The sequence below is a fragment of the Apis florea genome, unplaced genomic scaffold, assembly GCF_048593485.1.
Source record: "Apis florea isolate Af1SG1 unplaced genomic scaffold, ASM4859348v1 contig_3493_pilon, whole genome shotgun sequence".
NCBI lineage: Eukaryota > Metazoa > Arthropoda > Insecta > Hymenoptera > Apidae > Apis > Apis florea.
Window position 1 is genome coordinate 1,398,461 of NW_028256772.1, and position 23,660 is coordinate 1,422,120.

The 23,660-nt window shown below is 34.6% G+C and overlaps 2 protein-coding genes across 2 annotated transcripts; one reads left to right on the plus strand and one right to left on the minus strand.

Annotated features, from left to right (window-relative positions):
• Positions 1–837: 837 nt before the first annotated feature.
• On the plus strand, positions 838–9,230 carry LOC100867281 (uncharacterized). Its single transcript, XM_003693557.4, has 4 exons — positions 838–3,909; positions 6,970–8,175; positions 8,287–8,780; positions 9,098–9,230. The coding sequence occupies exons 1-3, from the start codon at positions 3,744–3,746 to the stop codon at positions 8,724–8,726; spliced, it is 1,812 nt and encodes a 603-aa protein (XP_003693605.2). The 5' UTR covers positions 838–3,743; the 3' UTR covers positions 8,727–8,780; positions 9,098–9,230.
• An 8,649-nt stretch (positions 9,231–17,879) lies between these two features.
• On the minus strand, positions 17,880–23,629 carry Afg3l2 (AFG3 like matrix AAA peptidase subunit 2). Its single transcript, XM_003693554.4, has 13 exons — positions 23,288–23,629; positions 22,662–22,785; positions 22,238–22,538; positions 22,050–22,143; positions 21,725–21,890; positions 21,508–21,637; positions 20,952–21,070; positions 20,455–20,730; positions 20,123–20,350; positions 19,810–20,036; positions 19,570–19,746; positions 19,264–19,482; positions 17,880–19,164 (listed from the first exon to the last, which is right to left on the minus strand). Exons 1-13 carry the CDS (start codon positions 23,369–23,371, stop codon positions 18,901–18,903), a joined length of 2,409 nt encoding a protein of 802 aa, XP_003693602.1. The 5' UTR covers positions 23,372–23,629; the 3' UTR covers positions 17,880–18,900.
• Positions 23,630–23,660: the final 31 nt, after the last annotated feature.

Here is a 23,660-nt window from a genome sequence, read left to right on the forward strand (position 1 = left end):
TCCCTCTTCATCTCGCCAAAACTCGCCTCGCGAGCACCCTCTCGCGCCATCAATTCCCCTACACCACCTGCTCCTCCCGCACCGCCGCCCATCGTTCCCATCCGACGCGGTAACAGGTGTTGCTCCGGCCCCGAACTCGTACAAAATCGATGGGCAAGAGCCACATCGGCAAAGGGGGTGGCGGGTTACCCCCTCCGGGATAACTTCTCTCCCTCTTCGGCTCAGCTTCCTCGTTCCAAACCCCCCTCCTCCTCCCCCCTCGATCCGGCCAAGCTTTACGGTATACGCGGCGGTGCCGGTATGCGCTTACACGTTACATCCGCATGCACACAGGCGCGCGCGCGTTCGTGTGCGTGCGACGGCGTGGCAGCTCGACGAGTGTGGCGGAGGTGGGGAACGGAGCAAAAGCGAAACGGAGAGCGAGCCGCTCGTACGACAGGGAGGGAGGGAGAGAGGGGTGGTTGGTCGAGTTGAAAGGAGAGGGAGAAGCGAGGAAATCGTGCGGAGCGAAGAAAGGGGGGTGGACGAGGATGTGAAACTGAACGCGGACGAATAGAGAGAGAGAGAGAGAGAGAGAGAGAGAGAGAAGGTGGACGGGATGGACGGAAGAGGATTGGAAAGTGGTGGATGGAACGGAACGAAACGAGGAAAGGGAGAAAGAGAGAGAGTGAGAGAGAGAAGGAGGGGAAGAAAATGGGTGGAAGAGGAGGAGTGTTGGAGAGGGAGAGAGAGGGCGATACCGGCCAAGCCGCGGGGCGAGAAGGAGCTCTGCACGAAGCGAGGAGGAAAGGACGCAGGCGCCCAGGACGCGGGCCGACGCTGCTCGACGACGCTGCATTGGCAGTTGCACCCCAGCCACACCCGGTACGAGCCATGTAGTCGGGCTACCCTCCACCGCGATACACGGCGGACAATTGTTGCTTCTGCGCCCACAGGTGGTACATCTTCATCTTCGATCTTCGTGCCCGTAGACGTTCGCCTCCGGTGTGTGCCTCGCGTCCCGTCGAACGCAACTAAAATGGACGGGCCGGCTCGATCGGTCGTTACCCGGTCGGCCAACCGCGCGTCGTGCTCGTAATCGCGCCCTGCTCGTCCATGTCGCGCTCCTCTCTCTCTCTCTCTCTCTCCTCTTCTCTCGTGAATCGCTTCTCCTTGCTGACTACACACCTACCAACACCTATTCCAACAACGCGTCGTTGAATACACGTCGCCTGTGATGCGAGCCTCGTTGTTTCCTTGCACCACGACAACCCAGGCTCGTATCGAACCACCGAAGCCCCGAGTAACCGAGTAAGCGAGGCTAGCCTAGCCTGGCTGGCCTACCTCGAAGAGAGCTTGAATTATTTCTACGTTATATAGAGAAAGTGGTGGAGAAGGAGGAGAAGGAGAAGGAAGAAGGTGCGTGGAGGAGAAACGAGGTGGTGGGAACGAACGAGTACGTGGCTCTGGCCGAGTACGTGGACGATACAAGGCTGCGACGAGACACGCGAACTCAGCCGCACGAGGGCAGAGTTGTAGCTTGCGGCACGCACGCGGCTTCCTTCTTTCACCCGTGGTTTCATCTCCACCATCGGTGGAAAGGAAAAATCGTCGAAGGAAGGAAGGAATCGTTCTTCCGCTCAACGTCTCTCCTCAAAACGTCTCTCGTTTAAGAAAGAGAGAGAGAGAGAGAGAGAGAGAGAGAGAGAGAGAGAGAGAGAGAGAGAAAAAGAAAGACAAGAGGACGGAGGTAGGAGTGGGAGAGCGAGGAGGAGAGAAAGGGGAGAGGGGACCACTTACCAGGGGGAGTTATCGACTACACACGTAAGGCGACAGCGCACACGTACGGATACACAAACATCGCGGACCTGTTGTCCAACTTGTTGCTCGTCCCTGCAAAAGGCACACCTCGCCTGCCTTCGCGACGCACAAGTCACTTTCGCCTTTCGAAAAAAGAGGAGTTATTACAACATCTGAACTTTGAACTTCGAGGCTGAACTCGAACGCTTGAACAACATCTCTCGCCGCCTCTCTTCGCCTCTGAATTTCGGTTTTCTTCGCCATGGAATCGCGGATGTATTGAAACGAAACGAAGAAACGAATCGAATATGCACGCATCTTTGACGATAAATTCCTCTTCTACGGCATCGTAAAGAAAAATTCGTCAACAGCAAGTGGAAGATAAGATTCGTTCTTCGACTTCGATCGATTTCTCAACAATTAAGCGGATAACAGCCGCGTCGACCATTAATATTTGCCCCGGGCTCGCCGCATTCTCGAAATCGGCGAGATGAGGGTATTGTCGCAAGAATGGACACGCCCGACCAACGCGATATTGCGCGAAAGTGTTGCCGGCGTAATGGAACGGTGCTCGGATCAGCCAGGCGAGTAGACTGTCGGAGTTGAGAACGAATCGAGAGAGAGAGGGAGAGAGAGAGAGGGAGAGGGAGAGACAAACGATATGAAGTACACGTACATTTTTACTACTACGAACTGCGAACATTAAAAAAAGGGATAGCATAGGTTCGTTAGAATTATTTATTTATTAATTATGAGGCGTGTAGAAGCTGGAAGATTTGTCCAAGGAAGGAGAACGAGCACCGGAGGCAACGGAGAGCGGAGAACAGGGCAGAGGTAGGCGGAGAATAGGGGGAAAAGGAAAACGTAATCTTCCACCCGCGAATACAACGAAAGCAATACTACAAACAAGGTAAAGCGAACAAAGAGAATCTAATAAAAGAAAAAAAAAAAAAAGAGAGAAAAAAGGAAACAAAATAGGAAGAAGAAGAAGCAAAGCAAGAAACTGAATCTTTCCTTTCTTGCTCTCTACGTATAAATACCCGGCTCACCGAAACGATCTCGACTGCGAAGCACACGCCGCGCTTTTGGGCCAAGTGTTTCCCAAGTCGAAACGAAGTTTCCAGCGCGAACTTCCGGATACTCGTCCCAAGACGACCGGAAGAAGTATCCAGTCGGGCCTCGAGTTGCATCGACTCGTTTCGCCGAAGAGATATTTTAATATAAAAATTTTAATAATAAATCTGTACGCGTATCTGTGCGCGTACTGTGTCTATACACAGGCATACATAGTTATATATATATATATATATACATACAGTTATATACGCAAAGATAAGTGTGTATATACACGTAGTTCCCTTTGAAATCGTGCAACGACGTCTAGAATTAAAATACACGTACACACACACACACACACAAAATATATGTACACACGCGGCAACTTCCGATCGGAATCGTACGTTTCCGGTAGCCCGCCACACGGAAGTTATCCCATTCGGACCAATCGATACCGATACAATTGCACCGAGCTCGGCTAATTCCTCTCGAGAGACGCCCGTACAAAACACATTTGGAACACCGTGTTCCAATCAACGCAGCAAGGACACAAGGTGGAATTGGTTAACGAGAAGAGGAAGTTTAGAGGGAAGATGAGGCGAAACGAGGTGCTCGGCTGAGGAGGCCATCGATCGGTGAATCGATCGTAATCCTGGTGGCTCCTCTACCACCAGAGACCACCAGGACGACATCGATCCGGGTGCTCGATCGATCTGATCTTGGAACAGAAAGAGTAAAAAGACAGAACAAATATTCGAATTTCATCGAAGAGACAATAAATAATCTCGTCGAAGGGTAAAACGTGGATCTAAAAATTATCTTCGAAGGAATCGAGATATCGTGCGAGCAAACTCTGAAACGTTTTCTAATTAGTTTGATAGGACTGGAAAGAAACGAACACAGCCAAGATGCCGCGTTGTTACATGGTGAAGAAAGCTCTGTGCAACAAGTACATAAGCAACGTTGCCAGAGGATTCGAGAGCTGGGGTCGCGGAAGGAGCACGCCATCACCGACCACCATGCAGATCCCGGTCTCGCCCATAGAAGGGAGCGTCGCACCCCCTGTTGCTCAAGGTACGGTTCATAGTCCCTCCCAATTATGGCTCCTTGGTAATGGTAATTAAACAGCCGTCGAAGATTCTTCGAAGGATAAGCGGAATATTCACGATGGAATGGATGTAGGTTCGTGATTTTTGTGTCGATTGATTATTTGTCACGACGAAGTAAGTATGGTAGATATGAGTTTTTAAGCATTGAAAATTTGAATCCTTCGTTCTCGTTGTTTATACATGTTTTATCCTTTGTCAAATTTGTTTGGATTCATTCTTATGTTAAAATTGGTTTCTAAAAATACAAATATTGCTTAATTGTATGTCTTAGAATTTAAATCAAAAGAAAAAAAATGAAATTCAATCAATTTGATTTCCGAGTGAATTCATTATAGTAGCAAGAATAATTTTAAACATTATTTCTATATTGCTTTTCTTAAAGTTAAAATATCTTATCATTTTGTCACGCTTGTCAGAATAAATAATCTAAATTTACTCAAAGAATGTCTAGAAAAAAGACGTACGTTGCATTTCATAACATATCCATTAACCTTCTTTCATCTTCTTCAAATATACTACATCAATTGCCTCTTTGATTGCTACATTGTTTTCCTATTTGTAAAATTTTTATAAAATGTAACGTGTACTTTTCTTAGACGTCAATTGAACACAAGACACTTGCGTATAAATATCTAAAAAAAAAAAAAAAGAAAAAGAAATATCGTAAATGATTAAAGAAAAATTGATCGATATTTTAACCTATTACGTTCAATTAATACGAATGTTTCTACTATTTGTTCCATAAAGGCCCGCTGTATTGATTCACCCTGTAGCCATATATCGTTCGTCTCGTGTCGGCGCGCTGCACGGACGCGTGTTTCATCGTTGGCAAGAAAAGTTTCTGCATGCTAGCAAAATGCTAGCAAAATTGCCTCCGTATTTTTATCTATTCTTAATGTCGTTCCTTGCAAATATCAAACGTATATCAAAACGTTGTTGCACAATTGAATTATCTATTATCTAGATGAAATGTTAATAAAATTACAAACAATACTATATTTTATAATAAATTTACCAAAGTTCACAAGTTATAATATGCGTATTGAGTTCTCTTACATTCGATTAAAACAAAATTGATAACAAGAAAAATTAATTTATATACGTGAATCCTGATTAGATTCTTCAAAAACGATTTTTCAATAGTTTTCAATAAGATAAAAGTTAATCATTTTCGATCAAGAATTTTGAAAAATTAAATTCAATATAACAATTAAAAAATTATTTAATATAATTTGTCCATCAATTGAGCTGAATTGTAACCTCGAATTACTTCGTTAAAAATATTTTACAATCTTCTATATTAAAGGGATGAAAATTATTCCTTGAAAATGATAGAAACAATTGTTATTCAATTTCGCTCGTCAAATTCATCACAATTTCATCGTTTGATTAAATACGATTAAAGATAAAATATTTTTCTCCTGCTTTTCTGGAAAAAGATTAATATGAACTCTCAATATGAATTCTTGAATTTTTCTCTAAAAATTATTTCCAAATACAAAACGAATGTTTGATCCAGGCTAAATGTGTTTCGAAAACACACGATTCAAAAGAAAAAAAAAAAATCAATAAAAGTTAAAATATACGTGTAAAAATACATGTGAAAATAAAATTGTGCACTCGCAGAAAGAAAAATGGCGAGGATCATGGACCATATTTAAGCCTGGAGATACCGACGTCGTCACGTCGTAGTAATTCGCGGGTAACTGCCACGACGAAGCTGCATTAATTGTTAGAATTGTCCCGATGCCACCAGTTTCCAACTATATCTCGCTTTGTTCAGGATTTATGCTTCGTAAACGAGTGAATGAAAAAGTATCACGTGCAAAAGATTCGGCGGAGATGTTAACGGAGCAGCAAAGACCGTGTATACCCTTAACTTCTCCAACATTTGATCGATCGAACGATCACAATCGTGAAATCTCGAGGAATTAGGCAAATGGATTTTAAATTGTCTTAGATAAAAGATAGATTTTATCGAATCGAAGATTTCGTTCACAAGTTTTCAAGAAATATTTCAATTTATATCGATTGATATATTTAAAATAGATTTAATCTTCTTTTCGAGATAGATTGATCCTTCGATTCAATTAATTGAGCACAATTCGTTCGATTAATTTTAACGAATTAACGATTTGATAAATTGAAAAATTAAATGTTTCAAAATTATCCAAATACTTGCTCTTTAAATTAATTCACGAATTTAATATCGCTAGAAAGAGCAAGCTCGAACCTCTTAAAAAAAAGTTACAGGCTTAACGCGTTGTCGCGTCAATTGTTAAGAAGAAACTTTTTCCCTGGAAAGTAGCGGGAATATGCGCGATCGAGACTCGCGAAACGATTTAGAAAAGAAAAGGGAAGCAAGAGGACACAAGAGGATCACTGCTCGAGCGAAACACGCAGTTTCATAACCGAGTTATCGTGAAATTTTATATCCGCTCGCTCGTACACTTCCCTTGGCCATCCACCCATCCCCTTTGACCTCGTTTCCAACATGCTTGCCGTCATAATCCCTGATCCTCCTCCATCACTCCCTCTTGCTACCACTTCGCCAACGATGTTCGACACTCTTTCGTTGGCACGTCGACAACAGAACTCGGCTCTCCCCCACTTTCGACCGTTTTCCACTTCGCTCGTTAAATCTCGATTAAAAAGTCAAATTAAGAAATCGAGTTACGCGCCGCTCCTCAGTTGTCTCGTTAATATCGCATTGTCGCGGGCTAAACGGGTGAAATGGGGTTGACGATGCGGTTTCCACTGCTTTGCTCAAAGTTACTGTCTTCCTTTGTGCTTTTTTCCCCCTTCCTTGCTCTCTTTTCTTCGCTCGCTATTCTTTTACAGAGAGAGAGAAGGCAACTATAGTTATCGAGTTTGCCCCGAGTTTGAAAAATTAGTTAAAAATGCAAAGATTTTAGATTTTATTTATCGATCGAATCGTGGTAACAGCGTCATTTCCTCCTGAAAATCAAGATCGACTCGGACGCATCGAGAGATACTTGTCAAATAGATATATCTCGTGTTACAGAATACCTGAGCACGCAGTCTCAAGACACGACGAAGGCAGGAACGAAGACGCTCGAGCAGGACGTCTCCAAGGTGGACGAGTCGACGAACGTGGATATGACGACGAGCAATGCGGGCGCAGAGCCTCCGATTACTGCTCGAACGGAGGCAACATCTCCAACGGTGATTACCTGCGCCACTACAGGCTCATCTTGCACGATAGCGGCGTCGCAAACAGAATCGATCGCCTTGAGTGTCGAGAACGCAACGTCCACGTTGCCTTTCACAGCTCCCAGATCACCGTCCAGAACAGCTCATACGAACTATCAACAACACATGCCCGAACATCACTCACCCCCCGGAGAACCTTCCCCTCCTTCGAGCACCGCCACGCCGTATCACACCGTCGAAGAAACAACAACGGATCATTCCAACGAATCGAGGTCGAATAACGGCAACGTGATCACCAATTACGTGTCTTCGATGTTCAAGGATCGTTCCGCGGCCGAGACCGAAGCTGCTCACGACTTGTTGGAACTGTCGAGGTCTCTCCCGCCTTTACCGCCACCTAGCGTCGCGATCGGGCCACAGAGCGTGATAGAATCGCCTGCTACGGACATACAAGAGATGACGGTGTATCAGCCTGATCAACCGATCTACCAGGTGAATACCATCGACCTGGCAAGCTCGACCGTCTATACGCACCACCACCACCACCACCACCATCACCAACAACAACAACAACAACAACAGACGCCCACCGCGAGCATCATTTACGAGCCCAGCGCGACGATAGTTCAACAAACGGGCAGCGTGTTCATCCCTCTGTCCCCTGTTCAAGAGATTCTGCTCACTTACAGCACACCGTCCATTCCGTGCACACCGATTGTCGCCGCTCAACAACAACCGCCCCAACCTCTAGCTCAACAACAGCAATCCCATCAGAGCATAGAGGCGGCGCCACCGTTGACGCCGCCTACCTCCGAATGCAGCAGCGATATCGAGAACAACAATCCCAACTCGCAGCCTAGTCAGAAGGACAAGGAGGTGCAGACCGTGACCGAGCAAACCGAAGTGAAACCGGCCAGTTATACTTACGACACTTTACTGGTGGCCGATGGAAGATCGAAGAACAAGAAGATCATACCTGCTCAGAAGACGCAGGAGACAGAACCGGTCGAAACGCCCGAGACGTCGAAAATTGGACGTTACGTCTGCTGCGAGTGCGGTAGGTTGTCGGAGAAATTGTTGATTGAGGACAGGAATTGGCAGGGAAATCCGAGAAGAGAGTACTTTCAGGTCAGGATCAGTATTCAGGACAGAAATTCTCTGCTTTCAGGTAAACAATACGCGACCTCGTCGAACCTGTCGCGACACAAACAAACCCATCGTAGCATCGACTCGCAATCGGCGAAGAAATGCATCCACTGCGGCAAGGCGTACGTCAGTATGCCGGCCCTGGCGATGCACGTGCTCACCCACAAGCTGACGCACAGTTGCGGCGTGTGCGGCAAGATGTTCTCCAGGCCGTGGTTGCTGCAAGGCCATCTGAGAAGTCACACGGGGGAGAAGCCTTACGGGTGCGCGCACTGCGGCAAAGCGTTCGCCGATCGGTCCAATCTCCGCGCCCACATGCAGACCCATTCCGCGGACAAGAATTACGAATGTCACAAGTGCCACAAATCGTTCGCGCTCAAGTCTTACTTGAATAAACACTTGGAGTCCGCCTGCCAGAGGGAGAACGATGAGCCCAGCAACGACCTAGATGCGCCACAGTAGATTCGTTCGATTCGTTGGGCAACAGTTGGCGCTCGTGTCGCTGGTTACGATCAAGTAGGTCGTTGAATACTGTTGGTAACTGGCGAGGATTTGGAAGATCTTTGAATTATTGAAATTTATTATTATTATTAAGTTTATTTAAACTAAAATGTGAATTATAGCGAGCGAAAATACTCGAATTTGAATTAGAATTATAAAATTGTTTAGCTTATAGTGAATATTGAAAACATTCGAATTTGTTAGAAGGAAAGTATTATAGGTTAGAATCGAGAGAAACGAAGTTAGAAGAGGATAGAAATGACAATTTTTTTTTAATTTTATTTATTCAATATTCTCGGATTATTAATCATAGTTCGAATTTCTGTTTCCAGTTAACGACACGTCGTGCAAAAGACCAAAGAAGCAATTTCTCCAAGGTGCGAATTCTCGTCGGTAGGTCGATATCGATCCGTCTGGAAATAGATCTATAACGATGACGAATTCATTGTTTCTCCCTTCCTTTCGTAAACTTATAAGAAAATTCACGATTCGTTTGATCGAGCTAGTGAAAGGAAGGGATGATCCATGAAATATATAGAAACAACGGAAATACTCTCGTCTTAGAGATTGACAACAACAGTGATCCTTCATCGTTGAACACCAACGCATCGTATTCTCATTTCTGGGTAAGCAAACGATTTCAAACGCATTTCAAATCACGATCCAAATAATCGAACGAAAAAGAACAAACAAAGAACGAACACGTGTTCGAAGATGAAACGTCATCTTTCCTGTAAAACGATCAAGGATCGTTTCGTTCTTCGTGCGAGATTGGCCCCAAAAAGTGAGGTTTATTATATAGGAAAAAAAAGTGGATGTTAAAGTCGCGTTTAAAGCTGGAAAAGAGACGAACTCTCGAATACTCTCGAATTACATTTACAGGGATACATCGTCCTAAGCTAAGAAGACAATTTTATCCGCATCGGAACGCGTACGATGCTATTCTAACGACATTCCTTTCGTCCATGATAAAAACGATAAAAAACTCCGTTCGTTGTCCGGTAAAATCGATATTCGCGGGACATCGAAATGGAAAACGAAACGACGCCTCGTTCGGTTTCCGATTAAGGGTTTTGAAGTACGGTGAAAGAGAGGACGCGGAGAACGAACAGCGGCGGCGAGAATCGATGCAATACTATCGAGGGACCATCAATTTGTGAGTAAAATTCATTTCGAATCCGCCGATCGTCGATGGAAATCGGATCAATCCTAGCCGAAGGATTTGAAGATCCAACGAAAATAATGTACGCTCGAAGTAGTATCTCGTTGATATAGCGACGTCCTCTTTGATACTTAAGGATTTTTAGAAATCGCAATTTGGCGTCTTCTCATCTTGTTCTTCTTGCTCGTTTTTTTCCACGAATTCTTCTGAAAACTGAAAAATGTAATCTAGTCGATTGACTGACAGGGTCAGCATTATCATATTGTTAGGATATCCTTTAGATATATTTTACTTCTTCTTCTATCTCGTTGCACACACACACACACACACACACACACACACACACACACACACACACACACACACACACACACACACACACACAGATTATGTTCCAAGAGCATTTTAATTTGTTAAGTGGGGATTTGATTAAAGTTTAATTTATGTCATCTGAAAATGAGATCACTTATGACGTAATCTTGACTATACAGTTGAAAAAAGGAATTTGCACGTATTTTCTTAATTATAAAAATATTATCAAGTGATGTATCTACAAAACGTACTCTAATTTAATTCATAATATGCAAATATATTTTTTGTATCTCTCTATTATAGAAGATACAAAATAAATAACCCTAATCCATCTAGGAAAAAGCAATTTGATCCTAACTTATTATCCCCAGCTTGCAATTTAAAATGAGAAAACGAGAACAGAATCTATGATGAACCAACGTGATCCAACGTATATAAACTTTATCAAAGAAAAAAAGAAAGAAAAAAAAACTTCACTAGTATCTACTCACTTTAACTTAATATTTCGTCACTCATCTTATTCTTCGATCCTATAAGATACTCCAATCTTCTTCTACGATCGTTCAAATTCTCGATCAAAGATAAAATGATTCGCTCGTGAAAAAAGTCATTTCTTCGTCGAAGTGTCTGACATTCGATACGAAACCAGTGTCCAATCCGCGGAAAACTTTCCACGCAAGTGTAATTTCCTCGAGGCATCCTTTTTCCGAACTTCCATCGCCGCACAATGGAGGCGGTGGGGATGGGCACACGTCGAAGGTTTTCATCAACATTTCACGTAAACTGGACCACCTGTTGAATGCCGGAATGACCATTGGTAGCGAAAGGGTCGCTCTCTCGTTCCGCTCCCCTAAATTATAGAACAGTACTCCTGTAATTTCCTCGTTGTCAAAAGTATACGAGATCGCGATTTTTTCCACTTTTTCTCTTTTTTTTTTTCTCTGCAACAGAAACGGTGGACAAAGGTGTGTCAAGGAATTCGACAGACGTAGAATTACAAATCGAGCAACTGGTCTCTAGTCAGATTCTTTCGATTATTGATCAAAGGAAACTCTAGTCGAATAAGTTTTTCGAAATATTTATTCTCTTACTAGATTTACGGTCATTTCTTTTAATTCTCGTTTAGATTAATTAACAGTTTTCTTGGATTTTATAATGTTGAGTTCCTAATGAATAAGTTGTTGTGAGCGAAAGAAATTTGGAGATTTTTGTAAAATGATGATTCTCACAAAACGTAGGTAGATTCCTTTAAACTAGTCTAGTCTATTGAATGAATACGTGGTTGCGAATAGTCGAGTTATCTCGTTAAATATTTAACAACGTTTGTAAGGGCAAATGTAGGTATTTTTACGCGAATCAAAACTTCGATTTTATTATTCTTAGTCGTCTTAGTCGCTCTTTTATCCGTCATATATTTCACTCGTAAGTAGAACACCTCGAATCGTGATATTAATTTTAGAACGTATTTCTGCGTTATGATTAATTAAACGATAAAAAAACAAAAAAAAAAAAAAAGAAGAAAAGAAAAGAAAAGAAACTGAAGCGTCGAAAGGAATGTCGGCGAAAAAAGAAATATTCAGCTGAATGGAACGAAAAACCAAAGAGCACAAGCACCAGCTCGCAAAAATAAAATAAAAGGAGAAAAAAAAAAAAAAAGAAAGAAAAGAAAAGAAAAAAAAATAATAATAATAAAATAAAATAATAACTTATCCTCTAGTCAACGAGCTACGCTTGTATTGTATCGTTTTATCTTAGGTTGCCCCGGTTGAATCGATGGGCTTATTAGTCCTTGTAGTATAATAGGTGAACTGGTCGTTCTTCTAATTTAATTTGGTCGCTGTTGCTTTCGCGTGAGGGGAGGGAGGAGAAAAAAAAAAGAAAAAAAAGAAAAAAAAAGAAAAAAAACGCGTTTTTATAACGACTGTAGAAGATATTTTGGTACGAGAAACATTTTCAGCGATTAGAACACTTAAGGATCGACCGATTATTATTATGTACACGGTTAGTTCCCGTTAAGTAGTAAGTTTAAACGGGCGCAAGAACGAACGAGCTTTAGCTATTTAAGTTTTTTGTACGAGATACCAAAGGGAGAAAGGAAATATATCGCCGTATAACGTTGATGCAACGTGTGTACATTTTCTTCGCGCCATGTTTGTTCAACAAAAGGGTGTCGAACCCCTTCGATCGAGAAGTTCAACGTGCAACCAGCAACGTGCAATTGATTCGAAACTTAGAAATAAAATAAATAGGGAAAAGAAAGATTTGGAATTAACATTGGAATGGAACAAAACGTAGAAGTGAAATTCCTCTTTGTTTCTTCGTAACTTGTAGTAACAAGATATTTGAAATATTTATTTAAAGTATATTCAAAAAAAAAAAAAAAAAAACGTGCTCTTTGAATAACAGAGACACGTTGGTTTTGAATTTTAATAAGAGATCTGAATCACGTGTACATTGCTTGTACAAAATATTTGAGCGAAAAGTCAGAAATAGACTTGCCTAACATTCCTTCGTTCAATTCTATAAGACTAGATTGGCTGTTAAACGTGTAAATATATTCAATTATTTTTTCACGTTCTTATACAATATATATATATATATAATTGTAAGCATAAGGTTCCTAGTCATAGTGACTGTTTTCTCTTAGATATTTAATTTCTATCATTTAATTAACGATGAGTTAAGCGAGTCTGGTTCTGACCGCATTCCAACGAGAAAGGAACAGCTCGAAAATTGTCCGATACGTTTTCGTCTCTGTCGAACAAATCAATATTCGAATGCAACGTTCAATAATATGGGGAACACAAATGAACAGAGACCACGTCTGTGTCGTGAAAACCGGAAACAACTAATTTAAACAGGTCGGATGGATGGTCGGTGGCAAATTTGATCTGCACATTCAATAATGTTCACAGCTATACCTGTCTCGTTTTCATGTTGTAATACAATACACGACAGTCAATCGAAACTCTAATCACAATTAGAGAACCTCGTAACGATAGTCAATAATGAAATAAAAGAGAAAAGATCTATACGGTTATCAAAGTGCATCGTTCTTCGTCACCGTCAACGAATTTTAATTGAAACAAAAAAAAAAAAAAGAAAAAAAAAAGAAAGAAGGAAGAATTTTTAAAAAAGAAAAGACGAAGTGTTCGAACGTATTGACATTTAAACTTTTTAAACCAAAAAAGTTTAAAAAAAAAAAAAAGAAAAAAGATTATAGAGAAAAAGTTATAGAGCGAGCAATTGATCATTGGGACCATTATTTAGCGAAAAGTTATTGCCACTTTTTTTTAAATAATCATTACAATGAATGGTAAAAAATAAGTTTTAAAATACCATGACTGGAAATTGAATCGTATTCTATATCATATATTATTTATTATTAATATTATTATTATCATCTTAATTGCGTGTTTCAATGTTTCCATATTCTCCATATTTTAAAATATACTTTAAACGTTCCCGCCTTACATTTGACGTCATCATTACTTTTATAAGGTGCGAGGAATGAATCCTTGAAATAAGTGATGTGTTGTATACCGAACATAATAAGCTACAAAACGGATATTTTATGTGAATAATTTTGTGAATTTTATCCAATTAAATATTAAAAATTCAAATAAATCAACGATCAATACTTGACTCGATTAAGGTTATAAAAATTCGTTGCCGTCTCGAAGAATGTTTTCAGCGTCGAAAAAATTCTTGAAACATGATTTTCCTCTAATGCTTGCTTGTCGAATTTGAGAACAGGAAAACATGATAACGTGAAATTAACTATTCGATAAAAAAAAAGAGAGAGAGAGAGAGAGAGAGAGAAAGATAAACGATATAGCAAACCTCGTAAGAACTGACAAACACACGAATACAAATTAACGTTAGATCATCGCCGTAGTGTAATACTTAAACGAAAGCAAAACAAAAAAACAAAAAAAAAAAAAAAAAAAAACAAAAAATTAAAAAAAAAAAAGTACGATAAAAAATGGTATCATTACTAACGTTATTAACAATAAACAAACATTCGGCGCTATTTTTTAGATATACAAATAAATTAAGCCAGGAACCAGGACGATCATGCCTCGTACATTTCTCGGTTCACTGAAAATAATTTTGTTCTTATTTCACTGTCACTGTGAAAAACACGAATACAATTTGCATTGGCTGTGCGCTCGAAATTTTAACCGAATTATAAATCGAGTTCTGAAAATCCTGCACATATATACTTTGATGACTTTCTGCGTAAATATTTCTGTGATATGTTTTATTGAAAATAACATTCGTTTTTATTACACGTAGAACAATATTATTCGATTATAAATTTGTGACCATGTTTATAATTTGATTAAAATCTGATTGAATCTCGTTTCAAATTCAAATATAATTGTAACGTTATGTTATCAATGTTTAAATTGATTTAAATTTTTTAATTTCTGAGAATTTTTTTTCAATGCAATACAATTATATTTTATATAGATCACAATTAATTGCTCAGATTCACGTACAATGATGTACAATATCGTCACGAAACTACGCTTAACTTTTTTTTTTTTTTTAATAGATAAAGCTATTAAAAGCTTGTTGCCTCGTAACCGTTAGTTAAAAGGACAAATGAATCAAAAAAAAAAAAAAAAAAAAAAAAAAAAAAAAAAGAAAGAACGAAAATAAGAAGAGATTCGTTTTCCTTCACTACTCGCGGCAACGAGAGACCGATTGCTATTTCTATTCATCACATGATTAAATGTTTAGAAGACTCTAAAGAGGACCAAAGTACTTACTTAAATGTAACTACGCTGATACCGTGGCGCTCTTAAACGCAGCGATAAAACAATTACTGTCGCCTTTCATCGTAATAGGTATCCATTGTCAATAAGCAAACGAGTACCAATAAAAGAAAGAAATGGTTTAAGAAAGAGGGAAATATAGAGAGAAAGGAAATATGCGTTATTTATTAAAATTACATACGTTCGAAAACACGGTAAAAAAGAACAACGAAACCAACGTGACAAAAGTTATCCGCGTAAACTATAATTAATTAACTTATTAAACCAAATATGCACGATATATATATATTATATGTATGTGTATATATAAGTATATGTTAGTCGAATTTTCGCTACACCGAAACTTTTCGCGAGAATAATCGCCTCTAATTAATCTCGAAACATAAACGATGTTTCGTTTGTAAGAAAAGTAAACAAGTCGAGTTTGATATTTTTAGAATGGAATAGTAATACTTCTATTCAAGGAGCGATGGTTTTTTCAACAAGTACAATTTTTTATATTTATTTATTTTAATATTATTTTTTTATCCTTTTTTTGTGATAGTTTGGGGAATTATAAAAAAAAATTATCATTGATTAAATAAAAGAAATGTTCTCAAGATTTTTTATAAACGTATATAATATAAAATTATTAATATGATCGTACCTGGAAATATAAATTATCTATTACACATTATATAAATTTGCAAGCATGAAATAAGAAATGAGTTATTCTTCTAAATAAATCAATGAAATTAATTAGAGTGCGATTCAAACTCGTTTCCATATGCGATAATTTAGATTTCGCTCGAGTTTAATACAAATTTAATAAATATGGAACTTGTACGTTACCTGCGCCATCATATCATTTCATATATACACAACAAAACATACAAGAATGATGCGAGCGAATATTACATACAGAAAAGAAGTGCATCTATAAAACAGAAGTACCTAGAAAAGCAGGCATGATCATCAGTAAACCTGGCTTTTGTGAAAAGGATTTAAAAAAAGAGGAAAAAATGCAAATGAGGAAAAAAAAAAAGAAAAAAAAAAGACGTAAAGTAAACAGAAAACATAAGATTTAGATTAGTGTGATACAAGGTACGACAAAGCAATAATTTAGTGATTGTATGATATATTTGATTAGTGAGTTAGCGAGCTAAGTTTAATGGTGAACTTTTGAAACCTATAAATACCTACTTGATAAATCATATAGTTTTGTAGAAATGCTGAGAAGAATCGCCATTTCAGAGATAAAAACAAAAAAAAAAAAAAGAAAAACGCTGTCTTGGGATCAAAGCTCTAACGACGAAGGTCGGAAAAGAATTAGTATGTATACATCGTTTATCGTTGTGACATCACCGGACGAAAACAAAACCACGTGATCAAAATCTAGAAGAATCAGATTTAATTAACGATTAATTCACAATTCTGCAAAATTCTATAAAATAGAAAGTTTTCATCTCGAATTATTTATTGTCGTTAAAATATAATTGATACATTAAGAAACATAATTATTACATCTAATTACATCTAAAATAAAAATTTATAGATATAATTTATTTTTTCATGAATTGTTTCTATCAATCATTTTCAGTGTAACAATGATATTCACCAATGCATTTTATATAATTATATAAGTTGATTTTTAAGTTTTATAAGTTAAATTGATACAAAATATAGATAATTTTGATGAAAAATATCTTTGCAATCAATATTTAAGATCAATCTGTCTTGTGATTTGGTTTACTTCCAGTGATTCAATTCTGTGAACGATGTACGTATAAAACTGACGATAATTGATGATAAAGTTTTTTAACAAATTTTTTGTTTTAATTTTGAATTTCAAATTCATTATTTCCCTTTTATATTATTCTCTTTATATTGTGCGCTTTAATGTATGTAAACATCGTATATGCAATCAAAATTCAAATAAAAATAATTTTTCGTATCACATTCATCCAAAAAATAAATAAGTATAAAATAAAAACTATTACATAAGAGCAGTTTTTATTATGTTTTTTTTTTTTAAATACATATTAAAAATTCAGAAATATAATTTTTTTATACAAATATACAATTAATCGAAACATTTATAATTTTATAATTGAAATATAAAATAAATAGCAATTTTATGTAATGTCTACTTTTATCAATAAATTGCAGATGTTTACATGCAAATGTATGTTTACGCATAACCTTTTCATTATTGAAAACTTGAAGTTTACGTATTATCTGCGTTCCATAACTAACAATATTAAGTTAATTAAAAATTAATATTTTTTCATTATATCAACAATAATATTAACATATTACATATAATGCACAATGAATTAATTCAAGTATATGTAATTGAAAATGAATAATGAATAATTGTTGTCTTCCTTTTTTATACTCAATATGCTCAAAATTATATAATATGTAAGAAAAAAATACATGTAAAAAAAATGAAAGAGTAAATTATATCGCTGATTTTAACATTTCTAATTGTTTCTAATGAAAATAATAATAATACGGAATGCATAAACTGTTTTAATCAAACGATACTTTTTTTCGAAAGATATAATAATTTTTAAATAAATAATATTTCCAAGGGCGTTTCAGCTCATTTAAAAATAATTTTAAAAAGTCCCAAGACTGATAATGGATGTATGCACATGTATTGCTCCGATTTATTTATTTTTACCCATATTTAAATGAGTTCAAAGCTTATCTTATGGAAGTCATTTTTAAATGTTCTAACTTCATGGATAATGATAAGAATAAATATGAGAGAAGAGAGAAAGAGAGAGTAAAAGAAAAAATGAATTAACAGAATTAAGGAGAGAATGAACGAAGATTTGTAATATTTACAGTCATGTAAACATTTACTACTTTTTTTTAGTAAATATTCCTTTATTTTTTCTAGAAATGAATAATGTACAATTTGTTATTCATCGTTAATGAATTTTTTATTAATAGTAGTTTAATAATTTAATTTTGAGATATTTCTTATAGACACAATAAAATATAATACATTCGTGATGCTACAAAATTCAGTAAGGATAAAAAAATTTGCTCCTAGAACCATGAATTTCACTAGCAAAAAAGACCTTCGTCGTAAAACATTTTCAATCTTGTCATAAATAACTATATATGAAGTTTATATATCAGGAACGCAAGTAAAATCATGTTCATTTTCTTCAATTGGTCTACTTTTCATTAAATAATGTAATTTTAGTATTAACAAGGATCCAATTTACGCACATATGTGCACATATTATTTTTCATTGAAATTCCGCCAAAGCGAAATCCAACAATTAGCGATAAAAAAATAGTAATACCAAATTATCAATGTACTTACAATATTAAGGATAAAAGTTTAATTGCACTACATTTGTAAACTTTATTAATTATACGTTGCAAAAAATGATATGAACAAAAGTTGTTATTCATTTTACCTAATTCATTATTTTGCTTATTTCGTCTTAAAAAAGACAATAAAAATTACATGACCCTTGTTATACTATCACTTTGCGTCCAAAAATCACATTGTTTTATATTATTATGAGAAAATTATATACTATTATAAGAAGATCTGTTTAATAATTTATGTTCATTATTATGCATTTTTGTTTTACACAAGTTAGTTTTTGTTACCAAAGGACACTTTGTCACATCATAATAAATAATCTTTATATTAAAGACAAGAAATATTAGATCGATATAGAAAATTTTTTTGTAAAACGGTACTTAATTTCATTGGTACTTAGAAGCTTTATATATTGCAAATTATAATGTTATTTTTCTTAATGAATGCTATGGAGTGCATACTCATGTATCACTACTTATTACAATTATGTATTTCAAACTATAATACAAGTACTTAACAGGCTATAATCCATAATGACATGGTTTATAATCGCTGTTGCGGTTGATTTTGAGAACTCAATCCCGAAACTGTTTCTGGTGGAGAATCTGTTCTTTCACCTTTTTTCTCACTCTCCCTCGATTTATTCCATTCTTGTAAACCTTTTGGTAAAGTCGTGTCTTCTTCGAATGATCCTGTACCTTCCACGAATTGTTCATAAGTTGATTTTTCAGGGAAGGGTCTAGGACCTAGTAACTCTATCATGTCTTCTCTACTCAAAATTTCTTGTTTTAATAATCGTTCAGCTACCTGAAATAAAATTATTCATTTATTATTACTATTATTCATTTATTATTATTAATTGTAAAAATCAATTAATGTTTTTAATAAATCCAGCATTTTCTATACCTTAGATACGTCTTCCTTATGTTGCATAAGTAAATTACGAGTGTGAGTATGCGCTTGTTCAATTAATTCACGTACTTCATTATCGATAAGTTGTGCCGTATGTTCCGAATATGGTTTATCGAAAGTCATTTCACCTTGCTGTGGCATTTGAAAACTAACATTGCCAACTTTTTCGTTCATACCATATTGAATAACTTGAGCATATGCATTTGAAGTTACCTAATAATAAAAAAAAAATGTCAATATTTATAATACAAATTATTTACATGCATAATTATAAAAAAAAACTGCATAGCAAAATAATACTTTTTGTAAATCATCTTGCGCTCCTGTAGTAATACGACCAAAAAAGATTTCTTCCGACACTCGTCCACCGAGTGCCATACACATTCTATCAAACAATTGTTCCTTTGTATAAAGATACTGTTCATGAGGTAAATACTGTGCGTAACCTAAACCTTTTCCACGAGGAATTATAGAAACCTGTGAAATATAGAATTTAAATAAAATTATAAAATTAAAATATTTTGAAAATCTAAAAATTACCTTTAGAAGTGGATCTGCGTATTCCAAAAACCAACCTGCTACTGCATGACCAGCTTCATGATACGCAACCGTTTTTTTTTCTTCCGGTTGCAAAACATTTGTCTTTTTTTCCATGCCAGCTATAACTCTTTCAATAGCTTGTTCAAAATGATTTATATGTATATTATCATTTAAATCTCTTGCCGCTATTAAAGCCGCTTCATTACAAACATTAGCAATATCAGCTCCTGAAATCAATAACTTATAATATTTAGCATAAATCTTTAATATATATTTTTTCGAAAAATATTACTGATTAATTTTTATGTTTTACCTGTAAATCCAGGTGTTAAGGAAGCCATTTTCCTAGCTAAATGATCTTTATCTAATGTGATTTTTAAAGGTTTTAAATGTACTTTAAAAATAGAAGCTCGACCTTTAATGTCTGGAGCAGGAACATAAATTTGTCTATCAAATCTTCCAGGTCGTAGTAAAGCTTTATCTAAAATATCAATTCTATTAGTTGCTGCTAATACAACTACATTGGTAGTTGTATTGAAACCTAAAAAAAAAAGAAATTGAATTGAAATTGAAAAATTGAATCAATTTAATCAAAATTGAATTTATATTATACAATAAATAATGTTATCAATAATTATAATATACCATCCATTTCAACTAAAAGTTGATTAAGTGTATTTTCTTGTTCTGAATGGCCACCAAAATTTTTGCCTCCTCTTTTTCTTCCAACGGCATCGATTTCATCAATAAATAATATACATGGAGCATGTTTTCGTGCTAATGCAAACATATCTCGAACTCTTGATGGACCAACACCAACGAACATTTCCAAAAATTCCGAACCTGATACACTAATAAAAGGTACATTTGCTTCACCAGCTGTGGCTTTAGCTAATAATGTTTTACCAGTCCCGGGTGGACCTATAAACAGAGTTTTATGCTATTATCTTACACTAATTTAAAATATTAAAAAAAGGACTTTTTTATGATTACAATATATATATTTATAATATAATTATATATATTAAATAAATATATTTAAAAAAAAGACATATATATTTAATATATATTTTAAAAGAAGACTTTTTATAATTACAATATAATATAACATAATATAATATGTATAAGTACAATATATTTACCTGTCAACATTGCACCTTTAGGAATTTTAGCACCAAGTTCCATATATTGTTGTGGATTTTTTAAAAAATTTACAAATTCCATAATTTCAATCTTAGCTTCTTCACATCCAGCAACATCCCTAAATTTTTAATAACATGTAAAATTAATAGCATAAAAATATTTACAATAATTATATAAATATAATTATATAAATAATAAAAAAATAACTAAAATATTACTCAAACTTATATCCTTAAAAGATGTTTTACAATTGTATACAATTTTTTTCTACTCTATAAATTATTTCTTAAATTATTTCTTCTGCTTTATCTATTATTTACTTATATATTTACTTTTCTTTTATATATTTCTTTTTGTTACTTAATATTTCTTATTTTTATTTCATTTTTAATTCTAGGTTTTTTAATTTCTTTAATTTTCTTAATTTTATTCTAGGTAAAAATATAGCAGAAAAGTTCAGATTAGAAGAAAATTGTCTACAATTCATAATAATTTCTTAAACTATGCAAAGATGTAAACACTACTATAATGTATATCATATTTCTATCAATTTACTTAAATCGAACACCAATATCTTTAGAATTAATCAATTTTGCAGTTGATTCCATTAATGCACCAAAAAGTCCACCTTTTCTTCCTTTACCAAATGATTCTGCTGATTTACGGAATACATAGAATAAAAGTCCTAGAAAATAATGATTAATATCATATCTAACTTAAACAAAAAAAATCTGATAAAAAATAATACTAAATATTTAATACTATAACTTACCATACATGAACAATTGTGGTAAAAGCTTTAAAACATGATGTAATTCTATCTCATCCTTATAATGCACTAAAATATAATTTTGTGGTTCTACATTTAATTCAATTTGTGCATTTTCTAAATTTCTTTCAAAAGTTTCAACACTACCAATATTAAACCACAAAGAATCCTATAAAATAAATTTAATGATTAAATTTGCATATATAATTATTAATTTCATTAATTTTAATTTTTTAAAATTATTATCATTTGTTCTTATAACATTTATAAATTAAATTAAATTAAATAAAAAAAATTAAATAATCATAAATAATATTTATGAACTTACCTTTCCATTCACAAAATTTCCAGGCAATAACTTTACACGAACCCACTGTTTATTGACAACTTCCACTTTATCTACTATTCCTTTATCTAAATATCTAAATCACAAAATATTTATAAAAATTTTGAAATAAAAATAATGAAATTTCTATTTTATAGACACTATTTAAAAAAAATTATTTAATTCATTACTTTGTTATAAATTCTTTCCATGTAATTTCAGTTGCTTGATTTGCTAATTGTTGCAAGTATAAATAAAGTAATCCCATTAATGCTATTCCAATAAAAAATAGTTTCTCATTTTTTTTATCTCCAAATGATTTATTCCCTCCATTCCATTTAAAATCCCAAAAAAGACGTTTATCAGGAATCGAAGAATGCATAGAGGATTTTTGAGAGTGCATTCTGGATGATTGTGATTCTGAAGCTTCCTTGGATGATCCTTTTTTAACTTTTTCAGCAACTTTTTCAGTTGTTTTACTAGAATCTTTTTCTATAGATAAAAAATTAAAGTTTTTTTATGATTTATCCTTATAATCTATTTTAAAATTATTTTATAATTATACTATATTTTTATGATATATTTAAAACAAATTAATAATTATAAAATAATAACTTGGTTTATAAAATTTTTCAAATCCTTTTGGTGGCTCATTACACAGTAATCTCCATTGATTTCGTATGTGCTCCATTGTACTTGTTTCATTGCCATTTCTTATTAATGATAAATATCTTCTTAACTGAAAATATTTTACGATATATATAATATAATATAAATAATATAAATATTAATATATATCACTATATATTATATTTTATAGTTAATAATCACATAAACAATTTTATTAAGTAAATTTACATATATACATATCTAATATCTACATATAAAATCTAATTTTTATAATTGATAATTACATAAAATAAAAACTTTAAAAATTATTTTTTAAAGCAAGTTTTTTTTTTAAGTTTTAAAGCAATTTAATTTTTATGTGTGTGTATATGTTATATATATATATACACATATACATATATATATCATATACATATACATGTGTATATATATATATATATATATATAATATATGTATGTAATAAAAAAAAATACAACATACCACAATTAATAGAAAATATATTAATAACAACATATAATTGAATTAAAACTTGTAATTATGACTTGACTTTTATTAAATAAACTAATCATGAAGATAAAAAAATATAGGTTATGTTAAATTATATTTATACCTGAAATATATTAGCATTTTTGTAAACGGAGCTCAAAACAAATCTTTCTAATTTACTTGTCGAATAAAACAGTTGGTGGGCCATATTTACTGTAAGTTTTTAATAATCACGTAATATGATGAAATTTCGTAGTTTCCACACGTTCTTTGTAAGAGATTACCGGCCACAAGACATTATTTCAACAAATATCCCCAGTCTTAGTCCCTATTTATCGTTTACAATGCAAAATGTAAATTTACACAAACGTTCTTAAAACTTGCATTTATTGGTTACTTAATTTTGCGCGAAGAGAAGTGACTAATAAATGATTTTTAGATCGTTACTAGGGTATTAATTTTATTTAATGTTCCTAGAAATACGAAGAAATAAAATA